Source organism: Charadrius vociferus, unplaced genomic scaffold, assembly GCF_000708025.1.
Source record: "Charadrius vociferus isolate BGI_N301 unplaced genomic scaffold, ASM70802v2 scaffold676, whole genome shotgun sequence".
NCBI lineage: Eukaryota > Metazoa > Chordata > Aves > Charadriiformes > Charadriidae > Charadrius > Charadrius vociferus.
The window spans coordinates 207,241-230,223 of NW_009648661.1; the positions used below are offsets into that span (position 1 = coordinate 207,241).

Below are 22,983 nucleotides of genomic sequence, written 5' to 3' on the forward strand. Positions count from 1 at the left end.
GATTTAGGCTCTGATCTTGTAGCCAGTACTGTCCAGACGCATCCTTGGGCATGAGGCAGAGCTTTCCGGAAGCCAGCAGGACACTGGAAACAAGGAGGACACAGGACTGGGGTCGTAGTTTAGAGGCAAGCTAGCTAGAGAGCCTCATTTCTACACCTGTGGTAGATACATGAAGACAGGGTTAATGATACTAAATTATAAACGGGACCACAGCTTACCTGGAGTGGTAGGACTGATGCCAAGGGGTGCCAAGCGTACCCTGAGATATTTGCATCATGCTGGGATCGGGTTGGTTCTCCGCAAGTTTGGTTGAATGCCAGGAGTGAGGTCGGCCTGGAGTTTCGCTCCGCCTAGGTAAAAGCAGAAGAATTTTGCACATCAGCAAGAGGCCGGCTCTTCCAAGGAAGCCGAATGTGAACTAACACCAACAGCCACAATTAAAATTGCTCGTGCTCCCTTCTGTTTCACTGCTATGTTCTCGTCTCTTCCGAGCGAATCAAGCAGTAATCACGCACCGTTTCTGACATTCACATAACATGCTCCCCCTCATATTTGCAAGGCAACAGGCGTGGGCAGACAAAGGGGTTATCACCGAATGCGGAGGGTCTTCCCCTCTACCCCCCAGCCAGAAGCCTTACCCCTCGGGGACCAGCCTGGGGCTCAGTTTACAGGGTGGGCTGCGTGTGGACTCCCACACCACGCACCAAGCAGGGCGGCTGCATGTGATCCTTACGGATGCTGAAGGAGGGCTTTTCTCAAAAGCTTCCCTTCGTTATAAAGTGACGGTTGGTAAAGTCATCTAAAGAATCACATACCACGAGAGGGTGGAAGACCGCACAATGCTCTTTTGATCTCTTCTCAGTGCCGGTAAAAATGCAGGAAGAGACGTGACAACCAAGCGCCAGCAATGCGTGTCCCTCGCATCCCCCAGGGCCTTGCAGCCTGCCAGCTGTCCCCCTGCAGCGTGCGGGCCTGGGGGCGTCCCCAGCCACGGCACGGCTGGCCTTCGGTTGCTTCAGTCACCAACGCTAAGGAAGGCCTCCATCAGCTCTTAGGAGAAAAACACCACCGACATCCTTATTTAAAGCACATAATGGTGCAGTGGAAAGTCAAAGCAGGGGATTAGAGATCAAGTACCCTGAACATGCCGCACAGACTCTCCTTCGCCCCAGCTTTCGGGCTTGTCCTTAATCCTCCCTCTGCTTTCCATGGGGGATCTCTCCCCCTGTGCTAGCACTCAGGTCCGCGGTTTCTAACTCTTCCTGTGAGAAAGAGGAGCAGCACTGGACCTGTGTACCACTGAAGGCGCAAATGTGACAGCCTGCAGGACCACCTTGACTACCTATAGAGCATACATGCAAGAGGAGGATATGACGCATCTTTAAAGCGTTTGCCCCACTGAGAATTTCACAGTACAGCATGTCCTGAATAAGTCAGTAAATAGATTAAAACGCACTCGACAGATGTAAACCAGACACCGAGAAAGGACTTTCCTAGTACTGCCTACGATTGTGAAAAGAAACAATACAGGAAAACGTACAAAGTAAAAAATGATTGTTAGGGTCAGACCCGTTACTCGCTAGCACAAGTTAACACTGGCACCAGCTGATGTTGTATGACGTGGAAAAGCATTGGCGGAAAGTAAAAGGGAGAACCATTTCGCCATTAGGTTTTCCATACAGATTTCAGAAGCACAGGTCATTCTCTCATCATCAGCTAAAGGAAGAAAGAAAAAGCGACATTCTTTTCCTTTTAACATTGTGACAGGATTGTCTTAAGGAAAGCTGAAGTGGAGGTCTACAGAGGGCGAGCTGAACCAAGCACTGTTTTACCATCACATGTGTAGGTGTGTTTAAAACAGAGCTCTTTTGTTAAGCTCCTTGCCCAGAGAAACAAGGAAGCTGAACAGTGCCGGATGGGAAGCTGACAAAACTGTTTATTAAGAATAACCCGCATTCTTGCCTTGTCCATTGCAGAGATTTAAAGACTCTCTCTTTGTACTTTCGAGTAGCGCAAGCCCCCAGCATAATTTTTTTGCTTGGGAAAGCACGCTGAGTGATCACAAGCAAAGCACGTTATCCCTTGATTTGATGAGTAAAAAGCTGCAAGGGAGCCACAGGTATTTTAAACCCTTTCGGTCCATATCCTTGTAATAATACAACACGTGGACAGCAAAGCTGTGAATTTAAGTCAGAAGACATGCCGTACCAGCTCAGTGCAGGATAACCTTGCATTGTTTCCACACCTACCTGAGCCTGGAAATGTGGATTAAGGGTAACCGAATCTTAGCCAAGCTTAAGCCAAGAGAGGAAGCGCTGCGGTACACATGATCTCCAGCTCATCTTGCAGACTCCGGCAGGGGATCTCCGAGGAGGTGGCAGGATGGAAGTATGGAGGGTCTCTGGGCGTACGCACGCACCGCAAGGCAGAGAACGGGGCGCCTGATCCAGTCCCCACTGAATCAAGCAAAAGACTCTCCTTGAGAGAGAGCTCGGAGGTTGCCAAAGAAAGGCACAGCCGATGCTGCCAGTGCCTGTGTGTGGGCGTTCAGGGAACGCCAAGAATTTCCTAGCTTCAGCCTTCTGTAACACCTGAAAACAGCACCTTGCTTCACCTTACTTCCTTAAGCTTACTTTATAATTATTATTGCCTCATCAGGGAAAAGGACTGGAACTGGAGTGCAATACGACAGCGAGCACCACAGTGTCTACAGGAGAACAGCAATCTCCTGTTAAAGATGGAGGGGGAGATGAACATGGTTAACCTGCCAATTTTGCAACACCTTTTGGTTACACTCGCTTTACTGCGGAGTACAACTTCCAGGAAGCAATAAAAACCAGTGCAAGATTAAACTCCTTTTGGCAATTGGGGCAGAACTGTTTTTGTAAAGCCCACAACGTCTGATCCTGATTCATCCCCGACAAACTGGCTGAGCGATAAAACTTGCAAATGCAGCAGCTAATTCCTGACTTGAGTGAAGACAAATAAATCATTAGATCTCTAACTGGTACAAATTGGGTGTAGCTCAGTTGCCTTGAACAAAACCAGGAGCAACAGCTGACACTTTGTTCCAGGAGGCTGTAGGATTTCAAACTGCAGAACTGTAATAATAATAATAACAAAACCAACAACAAAACCAGAACGACCTCATCCCCTTATCCTTTATACTAGTTTCTCAAGGGCTGCACCCGCACCATACCTGTGAAACCGTCTGCACAATATTATTACTAAAAAATTCTCCACTTCAGATAATGGAGAAAGTGATCCCTCTGTTGCAAATGCCAAGGCTGGAAAAGAGACTCCGGGTTCCTCACAGACACCTCCAGTGATCAGATAACTTGGGCATCCAGGTCAGGCTGGCATCACGACAAATGCCTCGGAGCGAAGATACCCGAAGAAGTCGGTGGACCTTGATGCAATGCTGGCATCTAAATAGGCTCCCCAGCAGCTGTAACACTGATTACGTACCAGATACTGCCAAATTCACACCGTAAACTGCAAAACCAAAGGGAAAAGAATAGTCTTTAATCTTGTCCAGCTGCTGTTATCTGGGTGCTCCTTGTTGCTATACTGGTCACAGCATTTTCAGACAGAAATGTGACCGGCACATTAGCAGTCTCCTCTAACGCTGTCTGGCAAAGGCTTGATGCAGTCTGGGCTGCGAGGACGGACCATACTGACATTTCTGAGGCTCTTTACCATTAATAGCTCTGTAGCTCTCTCTTATTAGGAAGAGCTGAGCATGTTCTTCTCTGTAATCTCTGTAGATTGTTTTTATGCTTTTTATGCAAAACAGTAATGGAACTTTATAAAGATCTCTTGGCACTAACTCTACAAAAGAATCAGCATCTATAGAACCGCCTTCTGAAATTTTCTTTGCAGCATAACTGAAAGGCTGATTTCTCTTTTTCCCAAGGTTACAAACTAACCCCCCCACCCCGAGCAATGTATTCAGTCTAATTTCCGTTCTTTACATCCTGTTCCTTACTGATGCCAGAGCACAAGCACAACCTGCAATTCAAATGTACTCCAGCTCAGCGTCCTCCAAAAGCGCACAGATACTTCTGTGTAAAAAGGCCCATCTTTAACCAAAGCAAACAACTTAACCTCTTCAAATTGCCACTTTCATTTTTTTCTACATTTGCTTAGAAAAGTTTCCCTTTTCCTAAACCTCCAAGTGGAGCAGCTTTGGAAGAAAAGAAGATGCTCAAATAAACCCTGCAGACTCCTTCACTCCAGGTTTCTGACAGCAGCCTCCTGGGTGCCAGCGGCACGCTTTGGCTGAGGTCAAGGAGCACAGCAATACTGACCGCTGCTGTCGCAACAAGAACTGCAGGGGTACTCTTATGCCCAATTTATGGGACCTTGGGAGGAGAAGCAGGAAGGAAACAGTTCCTTCCCTCCACCTGCCACATCCTGGTCTTTCACGGAGCAGGATCCTGGGGCACATCACGGGAGGTACTTGCTGTGCAGATAAGACATAGCGGGAGAATATCAAAGCAAGCTGCTGAAGCTCGAAGAGAAGGATTTCACAAGGAAAGCACGTTCTCTTAGGAAACACAGACAATTTTACCCTTGCAGACAATAACAGTATGTAACTCAGCCTTTTAGAAACCTATGGAGTGAAAGCCAGGGAGGAGATGTGGTGGCTGACCAATTAGCCACTCGGAGTCATCAATGCCCCAATAAACGGATCTATTCCTACTGCAACACGCCCACAGAGCTTGCAGGGAGTTTTCATCAGTCTCATGGATGGCAAACACATCATCCAAGATGGTTGAATGGAGACCATTTGTGAACAATTCTACCACTGACCTTGTGCTCATTTTTTTTCTGTCCTAGCACGCTTCAAAAACCTCCTCAGCAGAGACAGGGAACGCTGAAGATAAAGACAGTAAAACCTTTTAAAAAAAGCATCTCTCCCCAAGGAGCAGAATCCATCTGCTGATCCAGGCAGGAGCAGTAGTCACTGGGACACGTTCTCCATGACCTGCAGGGATGGTTTTGACCAGCTGCTGGTGTTCATGTGCCCAAGAAAGATGGGAAGAAATCGAGAAGAGACCTAAGGCCAAGAGAGTCACTCTGTGCCTTCACAGACAATCGCAGTCCCTGTGGATGTGCTTTCCGCCAACAGTCGTGTGGCCCAGGCGGTTGTGTGGGAGGTTGTTGGAGCTGGAAGGGATAGCCATGGCCTGGCCTGTTCATCTGGGGAGGTGGAAAGGGACAGGAGCCCTGCAGCGGAGACCCTCCTCCCGTAGAAAAGAAGATTTGGACGCAAGTGCAAAGCTTGTGCCTCTCAGATCCAATCCCAGGCACTGAGTCTCGAGAGAGGAAGCCAAGAAGGTAGCTGCCCATCCTTACCACGTCACCCTTGCAGTGTGTAAGATTTTAAGCTAGTGATATTTCTAAGCTAATAAAAAATATGTGGCAGAGGTAGGACGTCCTGAGCTGTACCCCGCTGCACGGTGCAGTAGGCTGTTTCTACACGGAGAGACTCTGATCATAGCGATTTGTGTGTACCCTCCCAGGGTGACCGTGTACCTGCATAAACATAAAGCATAAACAACAATCTGAACTTTCACCGCTGTGGACCTGCCTCCAAGATGGCCACGTCTGAAAGGAGCGCAGCGTAAAAAGAATAGGTTCTACAGACATCCTCACACGCTGCTGCACTCCCTATGCCTAGCTATTAAGCAGGAGATGAAGGAAAAACTAAAGCACTCCGAAGCCTATTAGGATTTCGACAGAGCGAGGCCACAATCTACTCAAAGCAATGTCGCTCTTAATTAAGGTTCAGTCATGGTGCTAAAAATAAGCATAACAGACGAGGCCAATTAGAAAGAAGTCGGACCATAATGGAATCAGCTTGATGTGTCTTTCACTGAATCTGTCCTTTTAGGCTCACAGAGCCCTTCTGGTAAATTCTGGGGCAGGAGACATCTGGAGTGAACTCTGCCCCTTCACAATTTTGACTAAAAAGAAGGAGAACTTGTTAGAAAGACCTGAAGTATATGAAATAGTATTTCATGTCATGAATCTTGGGCAAGAGCGTCTCCTCACCTATAAAGGAAAGGGAGAGTCAGCCCCTGCTCCCCGCTTTATGCTCAGATTAAAACTTTCACTAAGTGAAAAACACACTGAAAACTTCATAACACTCAGGTGAAATGTGTGAATATTCTCATACCAGTACAAAACCTTTTTTCCCCACAGTATGTTAATCTCTGCAACTTCTAGACCACAACTCCCCAGCCAGGGAGTCTCTTCGGAGTACCTCACAGGTTTTAGCAGTCTTGGTCTTAAACAAAATAAATAAAAAAAAAAAAGAAGTAAACTTGAGAAAAATACCCCAGCCGAGTTCAGGGCTCTACCCCAGACCAGTGTGGCCTCATTTCTCCCTCCAGCCCCTTTCGCAGTGCCATAGGCAGATGTCGTGTCTGCATGTTGTTTCCAGTTGATGTGTCAGATGCTGTTTGTTTTTTCCCTTTGACAAGCATCACTTGGGATGTCTGGGTTGCATCAGAGCAGGCCCCGAGTGCCACGTCAGAACTGGGAGACAGGTACCGAGCTCCCTGAAGCCTCTCTGGGTGAGGAAGCAGAGAATCAGAGGCTTCTGCTCAGATTTCCTACCATTACCATCGTCAGCTCTTCAGGAAAAACTCCCCACCATACCACTGGAAAGAAAAGCCCTGTGTGAAAGCAGAGATGACAACCACGTATGTGAACGTACATACAGATTTCTTCTACCGTTCTTCTCAACTCCACATGCAGGAAACAGCCTGTCTGCTTTCCTCTTCTTCTCCCCCTGGCACCAAAAGCAGGCAGAGAAAAACAGTGCAGAAAGGTTATTTTGTGCACGGGAATGATCAAGGACACAGCAACGTTGATCATGCTTCCTCTGGTAAGGGACGAGGTGTGGATCGCTGAGAATACGCTGAGAATGACGTGAAAGCGTCAAGCGCTGCAGCCAAATTTGCCAGTTTGCAGGAGAGCAAAGACGGCTCTTCTTGAAAGAAATGCTCTCTGCCCCAGGCTGCAGAAGGAAGTGCTGGGATCACTCAGAGGCGATGGCAGCTGTGAGCAACGGTCGCTCCTTAGTTGAACTCAGGAACAGTCAAACATTGTAATTAATGATTATTGGTCTTGCACATCACACCTCTGCGTTATCACACTTCTTGGGTAACCCCCAGGTTGTCTTATCCAAGAAAGAGGCATTTATCCGTTTCCCAGACAAGGAAAGAAAGGCCTCAAGAGGTGAAGTGACTTAGGTGGAATCAGCCGAGGGGCCTACCGCAGAGTGCCGTGCTAGGAACCGCGCTGTGCGCCGCCGCTTCGTTCTGCCTTTGCCCAAGCATACGTCTGACAAGCGATATGTAGATTGACTTTGCCCTCCACAAAGAAAGGGTCCCGCTGACATTCCCTGACACTAACCAGACGACAGACTTGACCGGGAACAGCGGGGCTTTGGTTATTAGTGGGAGAGGTGATGTATACAAGCTTCATTCCTGTTGATTACTGGATTCAAGGATTTTGTCCCACCGGGATCTTCTGACAGCTTTCTTTTTTAAAGAAAGCATTACCAAGCAACGCAGTAAGTATGATTTAAGTTGCAAAATAAAGAGTATTTCAGATCTCTGTTTTGAGAAATTACTTGCCGCCAGGATAGTCCATCTGCGCCGTTTGCGCAGGACTGCGGCTTAGACACGTGGAAACCAAAACAGGTTCCTGCCTGGTACTTAGAGCCTGTGTAGGCTGGAATGAGGAGCTGGTGAGCGCTGGATTAAAGACACTCTGCAACTTTCCTCTTCTTGCTACAATTTTACTCTCTTTTCTTTGCTGGAAAAAAAAAGGAAGAAGGAACAGACATGGAAAAGAGACAGCTAACTAACTTCCAGTCTTTGAGAAGGACCCTATTATTTCCTGTCTTCTCCAGGCATTCACATCATCTCTCAGAGCAGGGGCAGAAAATCTCAGCAGCCAGACCCTCCAGTGGCTTCCCCTGCCCACGGCTTTGCAGAAGTCACAGAACTGCATTGATTTATCTGTACTGATGAATTGGCCCAACGGGCTTAATTCAAATAATTTTTCCTCATTCTTCTCCAGTCAGTAAATTAGTTAAAAAGACAGAAAACCAAGCATAGCTTAGATTCTTTCGTACCCTGATATCAAACACACAGCAACTTGCAACAGGAGAGACTTAGAAACAATGGAAGGAATGTGTTTTCCTAGTCCTGTTCAGTGCTTAGGAGGAACTCGGTGGCTGGCAGCAGAAACGCTGCCCTGTGAGCCTGATTATCCGAACGTAAAGTGGACAATGAGTCACGGCAGGTAACCAAGGGGATTTTCAGGGCAAGCGTTTCAGACAGTAGCTGGGTTCTCCTCTGAGTTACAGGGCTACAAATCACAGGCAACGCTAATAAACTCAACACCAAAGTGCGAATGTAGAAATGATGAATGGGAGGGAAGAAGAAGGTCCTTTAGGGTGCGGGCGCTGAATGTATGCACATATATACATACATTTCTCTGCATGTGGGGGGATCTGTTCACAAACAAACTGCTTGCTGAGGTACTGCAAGGAAAAAAAAAAAGCAAAGGGTACCAAGGGAAGTCGGGTGAACTTGCGATTTACTCCTAGGTGGGAATTCGCCTTCCCACTGTTCCTGCAGGGAGCGGGTGGGATAGGTGGCCATCACTGGGACTTACACCAGTAGGGTGAGGGAAACGGCAAATCTGCAGTGATCTAACACAACCCAAGCCACAGAATGGCTAACAAACCTGTCCTCTCCCTCAGGGAAACTTTAAATCACTTTGGTAATAAACAATGTTTTGGTGAACGGCACCCCTGCATCTGGATTTCTAGACCTAATTCTTCCCTCCTTCTCATCTCGGATTGCCCTTTGCCGATGGGCAGAGCTGCAGTAACGGCACTGCGCTGGCTGGCGATACCACCCTGGACTTGTTTATTTTGCGCAGCGGAGGAAACGAGGCAAGCATCAGTGAGCAATTATTGAGCGTACACTCGGGAGGGTAAACCGCAGGCTGGTGCTGTGCTGCTCCTCTCCATAGATGCTCAACTGCAACACCTGAGAAACCAGTCCTGAGCTCTGGATTTCCCCGTTGACTGAGGACTTTCGTTCATCACCCCAAATTTCAGAAACCGATCGGGTCCGCTGACAGCCCGTCGCCTTCATCACCCAGGGTGAGTCTGGGGAAAGTAAACAAGCAGGGGAATTGCACCCGGTGCTAGAGCTAAAACAAAGGCCGCCGGCTCTGAAATACCCTCCCACACTCAAATTCTTATACATTAAAGCAACTTCCTGTTTCTAACCAAAGCTTCAGCCTGAGCTGAACTGAGATATGGAGACACAGCCCCCGACTCTGCCGGAAAAGCAAAGCAAAACATTGGCTCTGCATCCAAAGACAAATTAATCCAAGTGAAATGCTGAACTGTGGAGCTTCTGTGAAGATCTGCTACTAGATCGACAGGCAAGTGGGATTTACAGAGGGCATATGCTGAATAGCTCAGTGCTATAGGAAGCTGGTGGATATATGGGAGCTCCTTTCCCAAATTCGCTGTGGGTCACATACCTCCGCAACTGCAGAGTCCCACACTCCAGTCAGAGGTAGATTTCTCCCTGATAAAACTAGCTTGAGGAGAGATTTCAGCCTCTAAAATCTGCTCCATCCGAGAGAGGAATAATTTATGGTCCAAACCCTCACCTGGAGGACAGCAATACACGTTTGGTGAGGTTGCCCACATGAATACTGGTGGAAGAGCTGAGCCCTTCCTCCTCCTTTTGCAGCCACCCAGGCTGCGCAGGGTCAGCACCCGTAACTGTCTGCGGTGGCTAAAAGCCGGTCAGTGAGAGGGGCATCCTTGCTGATAGCATCTGAACGTGACTTCAGGTGTCGCATTCCCTTCTCAGCTGCTCACTAACAGGCGCTGGGCCACATTTCCTCCAGCTATAGGAAGTCAGCGTAGCTTCTTGACTTCAACTAAGTCAAGGTCTGGCCTGAATGCAATGTTGCCAATAAAAGTCACTGCTGTGACTTCATGGTGCAAATCTCAGAAGACCGAGACACAAAAATCTATGAGGTCATCCAGATTACCATCTGACTGATATAAGAGGCTCTTTTGACGCCAGCAAAAGCTTTGCCTGAGCAAATGCTGTAGGATTTGATCCTAAACTGCATGGACAATGGAAGGAAATCAGGCTCTGCCACAACACTGGCTGATCTAGAGGAATTCAGGAAACTGACTTCTGAAGACATTTAATCATTTAAAGATGCAGACAGGCACTCAGCAGCGTTGTCATGAATGCCATACTCCCACTGGAACTCACAAACTTGGAAGAAGCCAGGTGGTTTTGGAAACCCAGGCACCTAACGCTGGGAAACCACAGCAGGCTTACATCACGTCTGTGGAGATGTTTTGGTCCAGCCTCTCTGATGACCTTTACCACCACTGACAAACTTTTTTGAGGAGAAAGGACACCTCTTCCTGGACTCCTTCTCAGTGAGTCACCCTCAGGCATGTCAGCAGCCAACGCAGTAACTATTTAACAGCCAGCCCTATGTAAATGTTACCGACATCCAGCAGTACTGATTCTTGACTCAAGGCCCAAAAGGTGACTTCATTTCCCTGGCACCGTGCTGAGCGCAAGGAAGCCTTGGGAAAAGGTGTGCGTGAGGCTAAGAAACTGTCCTGGACCTCTTCCACCGCCTGATGCCGCAGATGACGAGGATTCATGCTGCTCCACTCCGGCATTACGGCTGCCCTCACTCCCGCAAGAGGGAAGCGGAGTTTGCCATGCTCTCTCCAAGAACAGAGGCCACACAACACGCAAGGCAGGTAGGGACACAGACACACACATTCTCACCTGGCCTTCAGCCGTAATTTAACTCCTCCCGACCAGGTGGTTTTGCTGGGGTGAAAGTCAGTGGTCACGCAGTCTGGACCGAGTGGCTTGGGAGACAGGTCGGTGCATCCCTTTGCTGCATGTGTGTCCCTGTCAAAAGAAACCAAGAACACGTAATCGTCGGCACACAAAGACCTCAGCCCTTGTATCCTGCATTTAGTAAGGATTTTAGGAAGGGAGGCAACACACAGACCCAGGGGGTAAGTCAGGGCCGTCAGTCGAGTTTTTAAGAAGTGCAAAGACAATGTCACAGAAAGCCACCTGTATCCCTTTTCTTCTCTACGTCGTTGCCCAGGAAGGCTGTAAGAGTGAGACTTTGCTGTCCTTTACACCTAGGCAGTGCTCAGCCCCTGCGAGTGCCCCTCACAACCGTTTTGGAGGAGCTGCACAATGCCGCAGCACTGCTTCTCAGCACACAGGAGTGAGATCAGCTGCAGCACCCACGGCACAAAACTCATTATCCTACATCTGCATTTTGGGACTCTAAATCCCTAAGTGTGGGGCTCGGGGGTTCCACTGTGGAATATGCCCTTTCCACACGAAACCACCTTACGAGAGCTCAGGGAATGCTCTGAATAGACAAGAGAAAAGCTAAAAGAACAGTCCACACAGTGAGAGCAAGAAAGAGAAGCCTATCCCCCCACTCCACTGCTATTTCCACAAAGTTAGCAAACAAATATTTACCCCGCTTCATCACACGCACGCAGAAGTCACACAAACATCACGTAACCAGCACTTGAGCTCCTTCCTTCTCCCAGGCACAGGAGAGCCTGAAACGATGCAGTATTCCCCCTCGCTCCCATTTTTAGCACTGAAACGCTGGAGAGATTTGAAATTTCTGCTTGCTCAAGGAACCCCCACGCTGAATAAAAGCGCGTCTGAAAGGACCCCCTCCGCGCCTCCCTCGGCCCGCAGCGGGCCCTGGCCCGAGGTGCGCCGTAATTGCCTCTTGTTGTGTGCTTAGCGCGCTGCAGGCTGAGCGCACATGCCGGCATCTGGGGCTTTGGATAGCTGAGATGGCTTGGATGCCATTCCGGTGAGAGGCCAGCCGTCTTTGTGTCCGGCTCGGTCCTCCCCCACGCTCCCTCCCCAAGCCCCCACGTGCCAGGCAGGAATGTTAAGCCTCACATTGCGGATGAGATATAGCAGGGAAGCGCAGCAGCACTTTCACCTAGATTAGGGAAAGCGACTGGTCCGGAACGGCCTTTTTGCTCGCCCTGCTTGTCTCCATCTAAATTTTACCCCCAAATCCTGCCTTAGCTGCCTTTTCTTTCCGTGTGCCAAATCCCGTTCCCCTTTGTTCCTGCCACCCCTCTCCTCTGAGATGATGTCAAGCCTCTCGTCGCGCTAGAAGGATCCCCCTCCCTGCTCCTGTACCAGCCTTGCTATACATGCCAGGAGCACAACCTCCTCTGCTGCAGCCCTGTGACGTGCCAATACCGCTAACTGCTCCAATTCGCTTTGCTTATCCAGTTTACCATGAAAAATTACTAATTTTTAGAGGAGACTTCGCTGCAAGATAGAGAAAGGACAGAAGGCCGGCTACGGATTAGGGTTTAAAAGATTGTACATAAACGACTTACATATATAAATAAATACAAAATTTTGTAAGCAAAATATATTTGCAGCTATAGTTGTTATAGGACAAAGTGCTCTATTTGTGGCTTTGTATGGAAACACTGGAGAAATGGTCCCGGCCACAAAGAACTGCACTTCTGCCCCTACAATACTGCCCCTGAGAGATTTCTGTATTTCGGTGACAAGGGGCCCCACCGACCCCCTGGGAGCGTTTAAGCACAGCTCGAATCCGTGGCGAGGCTGCTGAGTATCACTCTGAAGCCTAACGAGGTGTCTCACTGACAGCGTTGTGGCAGGACCCCATTAGAGGGGAAAGGATCTCAGCAGAGGCACTTGGCTTAACTCTGGGGCAAATCCTGACCTCCCTACTCACACTCATTTCCCACACAGGGAACTGCCACCCCCTACACCTCCCCAGTTTGCTAACGGGGCCGTGAAGAGAAGACCCAGTTTACCTCAAGGTCCTCCACAGGCAGTTAGTACTATGTTGGAGTGACACGACCTTAGTTTAAAGGGAAGAAGAGGCTCCGGGCTGTGACCGTACCTTATTGATTCGGGGTAACCCTGGCATGAGTCAGAACTTCTGGGTCACTACTGGGGACTGGCCCAGCAGCCTTATTTGCAGAAATGCCGTTGCCTGTGGCTCCTGCTGATTTTCAGGGGCAATGGAGGTGCTGAGCACTTTTGGAAAAGGCATCTGGATGTCCTGAAGTTCTGCCAACTGCCACGGCGCTATAAACCTCATCACTACACCGAAACGCTTACAAAGTCAAGGCGATTTCTTTGAGACGATTCTCAGAGTATGGTTTCAACCCGTTTGAAAGCATATACTGGCACAGGAGAAGAAGACCTTTGCCATGTTCATAGGAGACTCCTCGGATCAGCAATGACCTTTCCTAACACACCTCCGGCAGTGCTCAGTCGTAACCTCCCCAATTCTTTTCCTAAATAGCAGACTTCGGCTCGCCCAGGCTACACCATAGCTGTGCTGCAGTGAGTAAAGCTGATCGCATCTTCTCTCCGGTCAGCTATCTCCGAAGTAGCCAGTAACAATATTTAGGACTGGGAAATTACACCTGTGTGTGCCAAACACATTAAAAAGAGTCATCAGCAGCCTGAGAAACTGATAGAAAGGAGTAAGTGCCTACAGCTTCCCGGGCACCACAGCCTCGTGATCTTTCAGCACTTAGTGTCTTTTTTTTCTTTTTTAAAAAACCCTGTTTTCGAAACAGGTGAAGAAAGCAAGAGTCTAAACTCTGCTGTGAGCAGAGCTTCCCCAGTAAGTCACTTCCAAGCGTTCCCATATGGATCCACACAGATCCGACCCTCGCAATCGGCAGCTAGAAGCAGCGGGAGGGGAAGCGGCTTGGGTGTTCCCCCTCGCACAGTGAGAAGCCCGTGCTTGCCAGCATGCATAACTTTGGGGTTTACCTCACAGAGACAATGAAACGGTAATTAGTGTCTGCATGGGCTCTGGGGTTGTTGTTTGGGGGGAAGAACGAAATGCAATGGGGTTTTTCCCGAGCCTCTTAAAAAACTATAATTAGTGAGCTCTGTGTGGAACGGCGGGCTCAATAAGACATTGAAAACTAATCAGCCAGTCTATAAATAACACCATTAATCAAGCCCAGTGGGGAACACAAGAGATGAGGATCCTTCCACCAGTGAAGCGCGCACACATCAGGGATGGAGCAGAGCAGCTCTTCAGCGGCGGCCCCCGCCGGGTGCTTTGCCAGAGAGGACGATGCTCAGGCAGGGGTGCCTCCGGCGAGAGCACAGCTGGCTGAGCAGGGAAAACAGCTGGGGCCAGCATCGGGGCTGCAGCTCCAGAGGTGGGGAGCTCCCCCAAACAGGACCCACACACCCAGCACCTTCTCTCCCCTTGCAGCTTTCTGCCTCACGCTCAGTCAAGCGACCCGACTGCTTATCTTGGAAGATTTTCTAAGACATTTCTAAATCATTTTCTACGGCAGCTCAGTCTAACGACCAGTAGCGTGCTAATCTCTTACAAAGATACTTTTTCAACTGTGACGTGGAAACAGCCACCCTAGTGCAAAGACGTTGAGGGCCTACCTTGTGTCTTGACTGTGGTCACTCACGCCTGCTCCTCAGAGCGACCCTTCTCCTCAAGCCCGAGCTGCCCCCGGGGCGGCACGGTGTGATGGCTCTCTGCAACAGCACCCAGCGTGCTGGGATGCTCTTTAAGGCCGAGGCTGCATTTTATTTCGGGATGCTCAAAGTGCCTCCTCACAATTGCATAGCTAAAACGTATCCCGGGCAAGGAGTGGCCTGCAGTTGTTCTTTTTGTTATCACGTTGTTTCTAAAGCTCGCGAACGGGAGACAGGAAACCTAGCGCAGTCTATTTAAAACTGCTTTACCTCCCACCTGAGGCTGGCAGCTGCCTCTGAAATCTTTCCTTTTCTGCAAAGTTCACGTTTAATTATGAACTGTTATTTATACTTGCTCCTTCCATGGTGCCTTTGGTATTTAATACCACACATGTTAACGAGTGGCTGAACGAAGTCACTCTGCTCAACTTTTCCCTCATCTAAAAATATGGCCGGTTAGGATTTTTTTTCTCAACGCTTGCTCGACAAACAGCAAAAGAATACAGCAGTACCGATTTAAGCCTTTTTTAAAGAAAAGCCCTCTCCTCAGAAGTTACACTGTCCCTCTGCCTTGTGCAGAGAGCGGCAGGTGTGAGAAGAAAGAGGCAGCACCTCTCGACCCACGCAGCAGTATCTCCTCTGCACACCCAGCACTGTTTCCCTGTGTTTTACTACCCTCTTCAGAGCTCTACAAGAAAGCACGGGTGGCCGTATTTTATATTAATCAACTCCCTACAAGACTGGTTTGCCCGTTGCTGCCATCCGATGTCTCATGTCCTTCCCAAGCCGTCACAATCCCTGCAGAACTCATTTGCTGGTTTAGGGAGATCCTTTGCTTCTGACCATAGACAACTCTGACCTCCTCTGGCTGCCGTATCTGCCTCCCGCGCTGACCTCCCGTTACCTGTGTACTTGGTTTCATACCATTTATCTTAACCTTTTGGGCTCTTGGCTCCTCTTTCTCACTTTCTTCGGTCTTCCTTATCCTTATTTATGATCTCCACATTCCAGTACAGATTGGTTTCCTAAATCAAGCCTCGATGATGAGTGGGGGTGCATGCCTCTGCCCAGCAGATCCCTCAACAATTAAGCCTGAACTGGCTGACCAATTTCAGCCAGGGTCTGCAGAGATATTATTCTCAATGAATTAAACTCAGTGTTTCATAAAAATAGTTCCCTGAGTAATGGAAGCAGCATAAATCCTTGCTTTCACTGAGGAAATGCTGCAGTGTGAGCTGAGCTGCTACAATTCCCAAAGAAGAGAGAGATTCTACACCGGGAAGCCATATAAAACCAAACTTCTGAAGGTTTGTCTGCTCATAGCATTTGTTTTCCAGAGCATTGGCCTTACGCTTCTCTCTGCAATACCATCCTGTACTCTGCTTTTCTGCTTAGCTGTCTGCAGTTCCAGGTGTAAGTTTAGGATACAGCGGAGATCACCCATAAACAGCACCTGGAAAAATGTTTAAAAATTATTATACGTTGTTTTTTTTTTTTAATTTCATAATGGGTATTTTTCTAATGGTTCCACCTCTTGGAGTCACAGTTACTTATTTTTAACTAATGCCAGGTTTGCTGCCACAGTAATAGAAGACCTAAGTCCCAGAGGATCAAATCCCCAAATGTTAATAGGTTTAGTAATTTTTAATGTCTCATTACTTCTAGGCCCAGTGTTATTCCTAGAAAAGAGGATTGAGCTTAAATTCTGATTTTTAAATCATTCGGGATCGACAGGAGAGTTTATAACCACTATCAGAACTAAAAGCTTTCCTAGAAAAATAACTGCTCACACGCTGATGCTTCTGAAATTGAGATTAAAGCAAGGAACTCCTCTTCCAAGTTCTGCGGTGATTTGTAGGCATTTCCTGATATTTTTTTCCCTTTGTCTTACATCAGGACATAAGAGGCAACCTTCCTCCACCCCAGAAACAGCCAACAGCACAGCACAGCCACAGAAATAAGGAAAAGCAACAAAGCAGAACTCGGCTCCGACAACCCCACAAGGAGGGAGACGAAGGAGTTAAGGCTGCAGTTTTATCCTTATAGCACCCCGCGTTACACAATGTCACGGGGCGTCCTGAGATCCCCAGCTCAGCCGAGTGACATAAGGAGCGTTCGGCAGCTTCACCTCCGGCTATCCTCATCCTGCAGGCTACAGGCAAGCTCTCAGCAGCTGACCAGCTGGAATTACGTCTCCTTGTGAATGAAAACGCCACCTCCGCCGCAGTCCCCCATCTCTTGGCAAACAGGAAGCCTTCCTGCCTCCTCCGTGCCGTTAAGGAGAGGGCTCCCCCCGGGTAGGGCTGCAGAAGGGGAGACAGACCACACTCATCCCGGGCACCGACCTTGCACTCGCCAGCGGGCACGCTGCTTTGCAGATCCTCCTGCTCCGCCTGAAGTGAAAAGACTGGATTGCTTACGTATTGCTTATTTTGTTACCTCCTGTGGCTGGTCCAGAAATAGCCCGTAATCCACATATCTGTCACGCTCCCAGAATCTCCTTTAGCTGAAGTGGAAGTGCCCTGCGTGTCAGAGCACAAAGGCCCAGGTGCTCTCCTGGATAGAGCACACGTGGGTCTCAGCTGGTAGCGGCAACGTCTGCCCAGGTTTGTCTGTGCTCACGGGACGCCCGAAGCAGACAAAGAGGCAGGACCAGCTGGAAATATGTGGACAAACCCATTTTTTTTAATCCGAAAAATTCTCATAAATAGAACTGAAATGTTTCCTTGGAGGACATGCAGTTCGGACTAAAGCTTTTGCTGTGAAAAGTCTCTCGGTTCCTGGGTAAAACGGCCAGTCTGCCACTTAGGACGCTCACCTGAGATGGGGAAGACCCAGGTTCAAGTCCACAGTTAACGAGGCAGATAAGGAATTCAAGGCTGTTTCATGGACACCTCAAAATGCAACAGGCTCCACCTTGGAAAACCCCTGGAAGGACCTTTTCATCCTAACGCAGAGCAAGACAGGTTTTGAAATCTCAATCAAGCTCATCGAGCACACGAATCTTGGGACCGAATTAGGTATTCTTTCCAGAGCTCTGCAGCAAGATCCAAGTCTCAAGTAGAAACAATAATATCCACGTCTTGGATTCAGATGGGTCAGTAAAGCTCAGGGAAAAAACCCACACAACCCAAACCCATTCAGAGCGCTGCTGGCTGCTGCTTCTGAAAAACAGGACTATTTAATACAAATTCTTTCGTATGCATCACAGGCACATCCGTGCTGATATCTGTTAAGATGGGATTAGTAGAGCTGACCTTTGTGCCATAAGCCAATCACCAAAAGGGAAAGAAGACATTTTCCAGGAACAGCGCAGAGGCAGCTTGTGCTTTTCTAAACGCACAGGCCACTGCTTGAAGGCAAATCAAAGGGCTAAGAAATCACAGAGCTGTCTCGGGATGGCAAATTTTAGATGGATACATCCCACGTTCAAGCAGCCATCGCTTTCAATCTAATAGCTCCTACATGGTCACGCCGAGCGCGCGGTATTTCAGGGCAAAGAAACACAGAGGCCGAGAAGTCACTTGGAATTAATTCAGACTCACAGCTTTCCTTCTAGCAGAGCTCTTCACTGAGACAACTCCAACTTAAATATCTTCAATGAGCACTGACCTTCAGGTCCACCGAGAAAAAATCTGGAGAAAGGAGACTGCGTTTTGACTGTGCAATACCATCCAGTCCCACTTGTCCAGTGTTTTTCTGGCTTTCCCTTTTCTCTGAGATTGGATGGGTTTTATTTGACCTGACCTCAATCCCACAGTCTGGCTGAGCTGTGTTTGCACAGACCCACACAAAATGCACAAACAAGCTGCTTCGGCGCCGTACCTGTTTGCAAGCAGAGATCTGAAAGGAGTATTCGCATTCATTTGGGTTCCTCACTTCATTTGGTATTGGCCAAGGGATCTTTGAGAAAATGAACTCCCTCTTTGTCTGTGAGAGAGACCTAATCCTCGTTTTGCCCTGGAGGATTACTGGGTACTTAGAAAGGCACTCACATGCACATTTTTGGTTCGTGCCAGCTGCATTCGGGTCCACAATATGTAGCGCTCGCTTTGGTCTTTAGGTTTGACAATAGGCATTCCACTGCACCCAGAACTCGACCTCAGAGCCTGCCACCCTTTTAAAGACACCCTAAATCGACGCTTTCTGAAATGCGGGCCTTCCCCTGCTTTGCATGAGCAGTTCTCCCTCAGACAGCGCGTGTGAATCCAGCGGGCAGGCAGGCAGCTGGGCACGCAGCCCTGAAGACCAGAGTCCTTTCTTGTGCTGCCGAGCCGGCGGCTGGAGTGCACGGTTCCCTGTGTGGCCCTGCCAAAAAGACCTGGAGCCTAGCTGGAAGGAAGAACCTGTAGGGCTGAGACATCAGCTTTTATCCCTAGTCAATTCCTGGCTTTTTGTAATAGAAGTTTACAGTTATACTCAATTATAGCTTACTGTTTGCACGACAGTACCACCCAGAGAGCCTGTTCAGGCAGCGGAGCCCACCGTTCCTGGGTTGTACACGCTGGTATATAATAAAAGGTCACTCCTTTTTGTTACACAAATAATTCCTATAATAATTCCAAATGCCGAGGGCCACAGCACCAACTCGGTGCACGGCTGGGCTTTTGCCACTGTGGTTATCTGTGCACATGGTGGGTTTGTCGCTGGCTGTGGTTTTGCTCTACCCATCAAGGTCAGGAGCCTCGACAGCGAACCAGTGTTCCCACCTGGGTGACATGTGCTCTGTGCAGCTCTGGCCCAAATCTTTCCAGGGTTGTGCCTTAATTCTATAAAGTAGTAATTCGGGATGCAGTTCAACGGAAGTAAATGACTCTCACCTTCAGCTGCTGTAAATTAGTAGCGACTTGAGCAGCACTCTGCCTGCTCAGGGGAGCTCTCACCTTCTCAGGAGGTGAGACTTGAGAGGTTACAACTGTCTTGGTCTGTCAAATGGAACCACCACAAAAAAGTGGAGTGCAGTCCACCCTGCAACCTAACTCTGCTTGTAGGTGAAATGCTTTCCTGCACCTTATACTCAGAGAGTTTTACCACCCTTAGAAAACAGGTCTACCTACTTACTGTGTCAAAACAAAGTAAAAATACAGAGAAGTTACATTTTCATCCTATTCTACCCCAGAACTAACAGGACTATCTATAGACTTGCTGGCTCTTGACCATTAGTGAAAGTCTCTTGAGTTTTTTGAGACAACACGTCACACTGGCTTTTGAGGACGCTGTGAGATTTGCATGGGGAATCAGAGCGTCACCCCTATTCATAGGCTGTTCAGGACCAGGAGGCCACTAGGAACAATCTGTTAGACCTGGCCATAAAAGATCGGGATCAGCTCTCTCTGAGGTGCAAAAGCGCTCAGATCTGTTCGTCAGCTGTGCCCAAAATGAAGATGATGTACTGCAGAGCTCGTGTCAGCAGAAGGATCGTTAACCCTTCTGTCCCTTTAAGGACCATGACTACCGCACACAGGTAAAACAATAACATTATCTTTACAGGTTCTGGGGTATCCCAACACTGAATCATGCTGATCGAAAGTCATTCTGTATAAATGACAACATTGAACTTTTCTTACATAACATACAACAAAGCACAAGCTGTCTCTAAAGGACAAGTGTAAACGAAATAAAAAAAACTGCAGTTCCTACAAAGAAAGGCAGCCATAAGAAGGAAGCAAAAAGTCATACTCATATAAAATAAGGACTGGTTTCCATTTTAGGATTAGAGAATGAAAGTGATTCCAGGGGAAAAGACTACAATCCCTCCATGCTGAAAAAATAGTTATGCTCACAGAGAAAGATTCAATAAGCAGAAGATATTTTCCCAGAATTACTCTTTTTACACTCACCCTTCAGAACAGTGATATTTTCCAGATACAAAAGGGCCGTCCTAGGGAGGCAAGACGTGTCCCACCTGGGACCTGGCCAGAGGGTGCAGAACCGAGACCTGAAGGCAAGACTAGCCCACACCGGGAAACTTTGCCAACAGCACGTAGGAGCTGGGGCCAGTCTCGATCTGCTGGTGCAGTGGTTTGCGTGAGCGCTTCCTAATATGTTAAAGGCAAAACAAACTAGGTCAGTTCAGACCAACAATTTAAATGGTTTAAAGCTAAAGATTAAGGGAGTGCTTACACGAACTGTTCCAGTGGCAGATGGATGAGATCTCTGGCACTGATGAGCAAGCGAGGGCATTAATCTCTTCCGCCAGCACAGCTGGATCTCTCTTCCTGGCTGGCATACGCAGTGCACTTTAAAGAACACGGCCTGAAATTTTACCCTAGCAGCTCTCCTTTGAAAATATGGATGTTACCGAAGTGCTGGACCAGTAGCTCAGCTGTTTTTTCCCAAACTGGTCTCAGTGGTTGGTAGTGAGTGAGTGGCAATCCGAGCATCTGTTCAGAGGAGGCAGGAGAAAGCCTCAAATTCCCATTTGTCACAGGCATGGTCGACATGAATCGACTCCAGTCTGCAGCTGAGTTGTCTCTCCGCTCTCTAGCCTGATTATTTTGCAGTGTTTCCTGGTATGCCAGCTTTTAATTGCAGCAAGTTGAGGGGTGGAGTGCATTTTCCAGGCCTAAATCACCTTTGCAGGTGTAGCAATGCCTAATCCCCAGAATATGAGCCACTTCTTATGAGCTGCTTCTCCATCCCACTCACCCACCTCTTCCTGGACAAATTCCTGAATCCCTTACTCAACACAGCATCCATTTACTTCCTCAGGACTTCAGCAGATTTGCTCAAGTGAGAAATGAGTATAGATTGAGTAAGGAGATAAGGATTTGGCCAGCTGCTTTGCAAAACACAGTCACTGCAGCACCTGCAGCATCGTTTTTCACCGCGTTCAGAGACCTGTAGCTCTCAGAGACTGTAGTATAGAAAAGCAAAGAGAAAAATACGGTTACTACAGGACCCAGCTATGCCTGTTAGTTCTCCATCCATCCCTGAAGCAAGAAATGCTATCTTTGGTTCATCATACCCCCTCTGCGCCACATTAACCGGACAGGTCCAGTGGAAAAGCAACGTACTAGTCTAGGGAGGGCACAAAAATAGCCTGGCAACAGCAGAAAGACTTGAGCTTTTCAGGTATATAGAGAGTCCACAGAGCGTGGTATGAGCACCGAGCAAACAAAAGCCTGCTGAATACAGCAGAGTTGCAATCTGCATGATCACCTCCTCGCATTTTTAGTTTTAAAGAGCACAATGTTTTCGCTGGGGTTACTGCCCCCCTGCAACAGTGCTATCGCAGCTTTTTTATCACTTCAGCCATAAACGCAGCTATAAATCAATGCTGGCAGCAAAACCCACGGAAGTGAAGCCATTCTAGCTACAACAGCGCGCCCAGGCTAAGGCTCTGCCCTCTGGGCCTTTTGTGATCCTTTGACTTTGGATGAGAGTGCTCAAGGCGAGACAGAGAAATGCTGGCCGCAAAGCTAAAACAAAAAAATAAAATCTGTTTGTAACTCAAACTATTTTTAGCATCTGTCAGTCCGGCGGAGAGGAGAGCTATCTGATTAGAGTCTGGAAAAGGGACAAGAGGTTGGAAAAGGATGAGGACTGCAGCCATGACAAGACACATCAGATGAGAGAGGAACCCTTGGCCCCTCTCGCCCGGTGCTATGCCTCAGTGCATCCCCACTGTGCTCACACAAACCACCTCAAAGGAGGAAACGGCCTTCCCGACTCCACTCCCTCCCGCCGGCCACGGAGGCCCCCGGCACCTGCGGCTCCTCCAACAAAGGCAAGGGCTGGCCACCTACCCCTGCCCTGCGAAGCCAGCTGGAGCGCAGGGCGGCGGGGGGCCGGCCACCCCCAGCCCGGTGTTGGCGGTGCAGGAAAGGCAGTCCCGCTGCCCCTCCGCACATTCCTGCCGCCAGCGGAGAGGGGCACGCTCGGGGGACGCGCACAAAGCAGCTGATTTTAAAAAAGAAGCGGGAGGGAGGTGAAGAATAGGGAGGACTGTAAGCGACAATAAAGCAATTATTCCAGTTTCAGCGGGCTGGGGAAGCATTGTAAGGGTGGAAAAGACAAGTGGGCTCGAGTCTCATGATTAGCACCGAACAGAGATGGATGAGAAACTAACACCGGTGCCACAAAAACCTTCGCGGTGGCCAGCAGCCAGGTCTCAGCCCCTGGTGGGACGCTGGCTGTCTTCGCACGGCACAGCTAAGTAAAGAGTTAACTCATCTCCGTCTACATAATGAAGTCTTACACAGCCTACATTAGAAACAGGATTAGTAACATCACCACTGATACGTGAACAACTGCTAAGGGGAAAGAAGTCGTGAACATTTCTCTTTCAGTCACAGGACTGGGGAACGTAGAAATTTCAGGCCGTTTAGGATTAAGCTCTATTGTTACGCAGAATAAATAGACCTCTGCCTTCCTCCTG

The 22,983-nt window shown here is 48.6% G+C and overlaps 1 protein-coding gene across 1 annotated transcript in view; it reads right to left on the minus strand.

The window, feature by feature from the left end:
- The window catches only part of SHROOM3 (shroom family member 3), a 152,700-nt gene that overhangs the window by 22,437 nt on the left and 107,280 nt on the right, over window positions 1-22,983 (minus strand). The window contains exons 4-7 of the mRNA XM_009886478.1: window positions 22,242-22,283; window positions 19,089-19,107; window positions 10,878-10,922; window positions 219-350 (exon numbers count right to left, since the gene is read on the minus strand). Coding sequence (XP_009884780.1) covers window positions 219-277 — 59 coding nt within the window. The 5' untranslated portion in view covers window positions 278-350; window positions 10,878-10,922; window positions 19,089-19,107; window positions 22,242-22,283. The remainder of the gene's footprint in view (window positions 1-218; window positions 351-10,877; window positions 10,923-19,088; window positions 19,108-22,241; window positions 22,284-22,983) is intronic.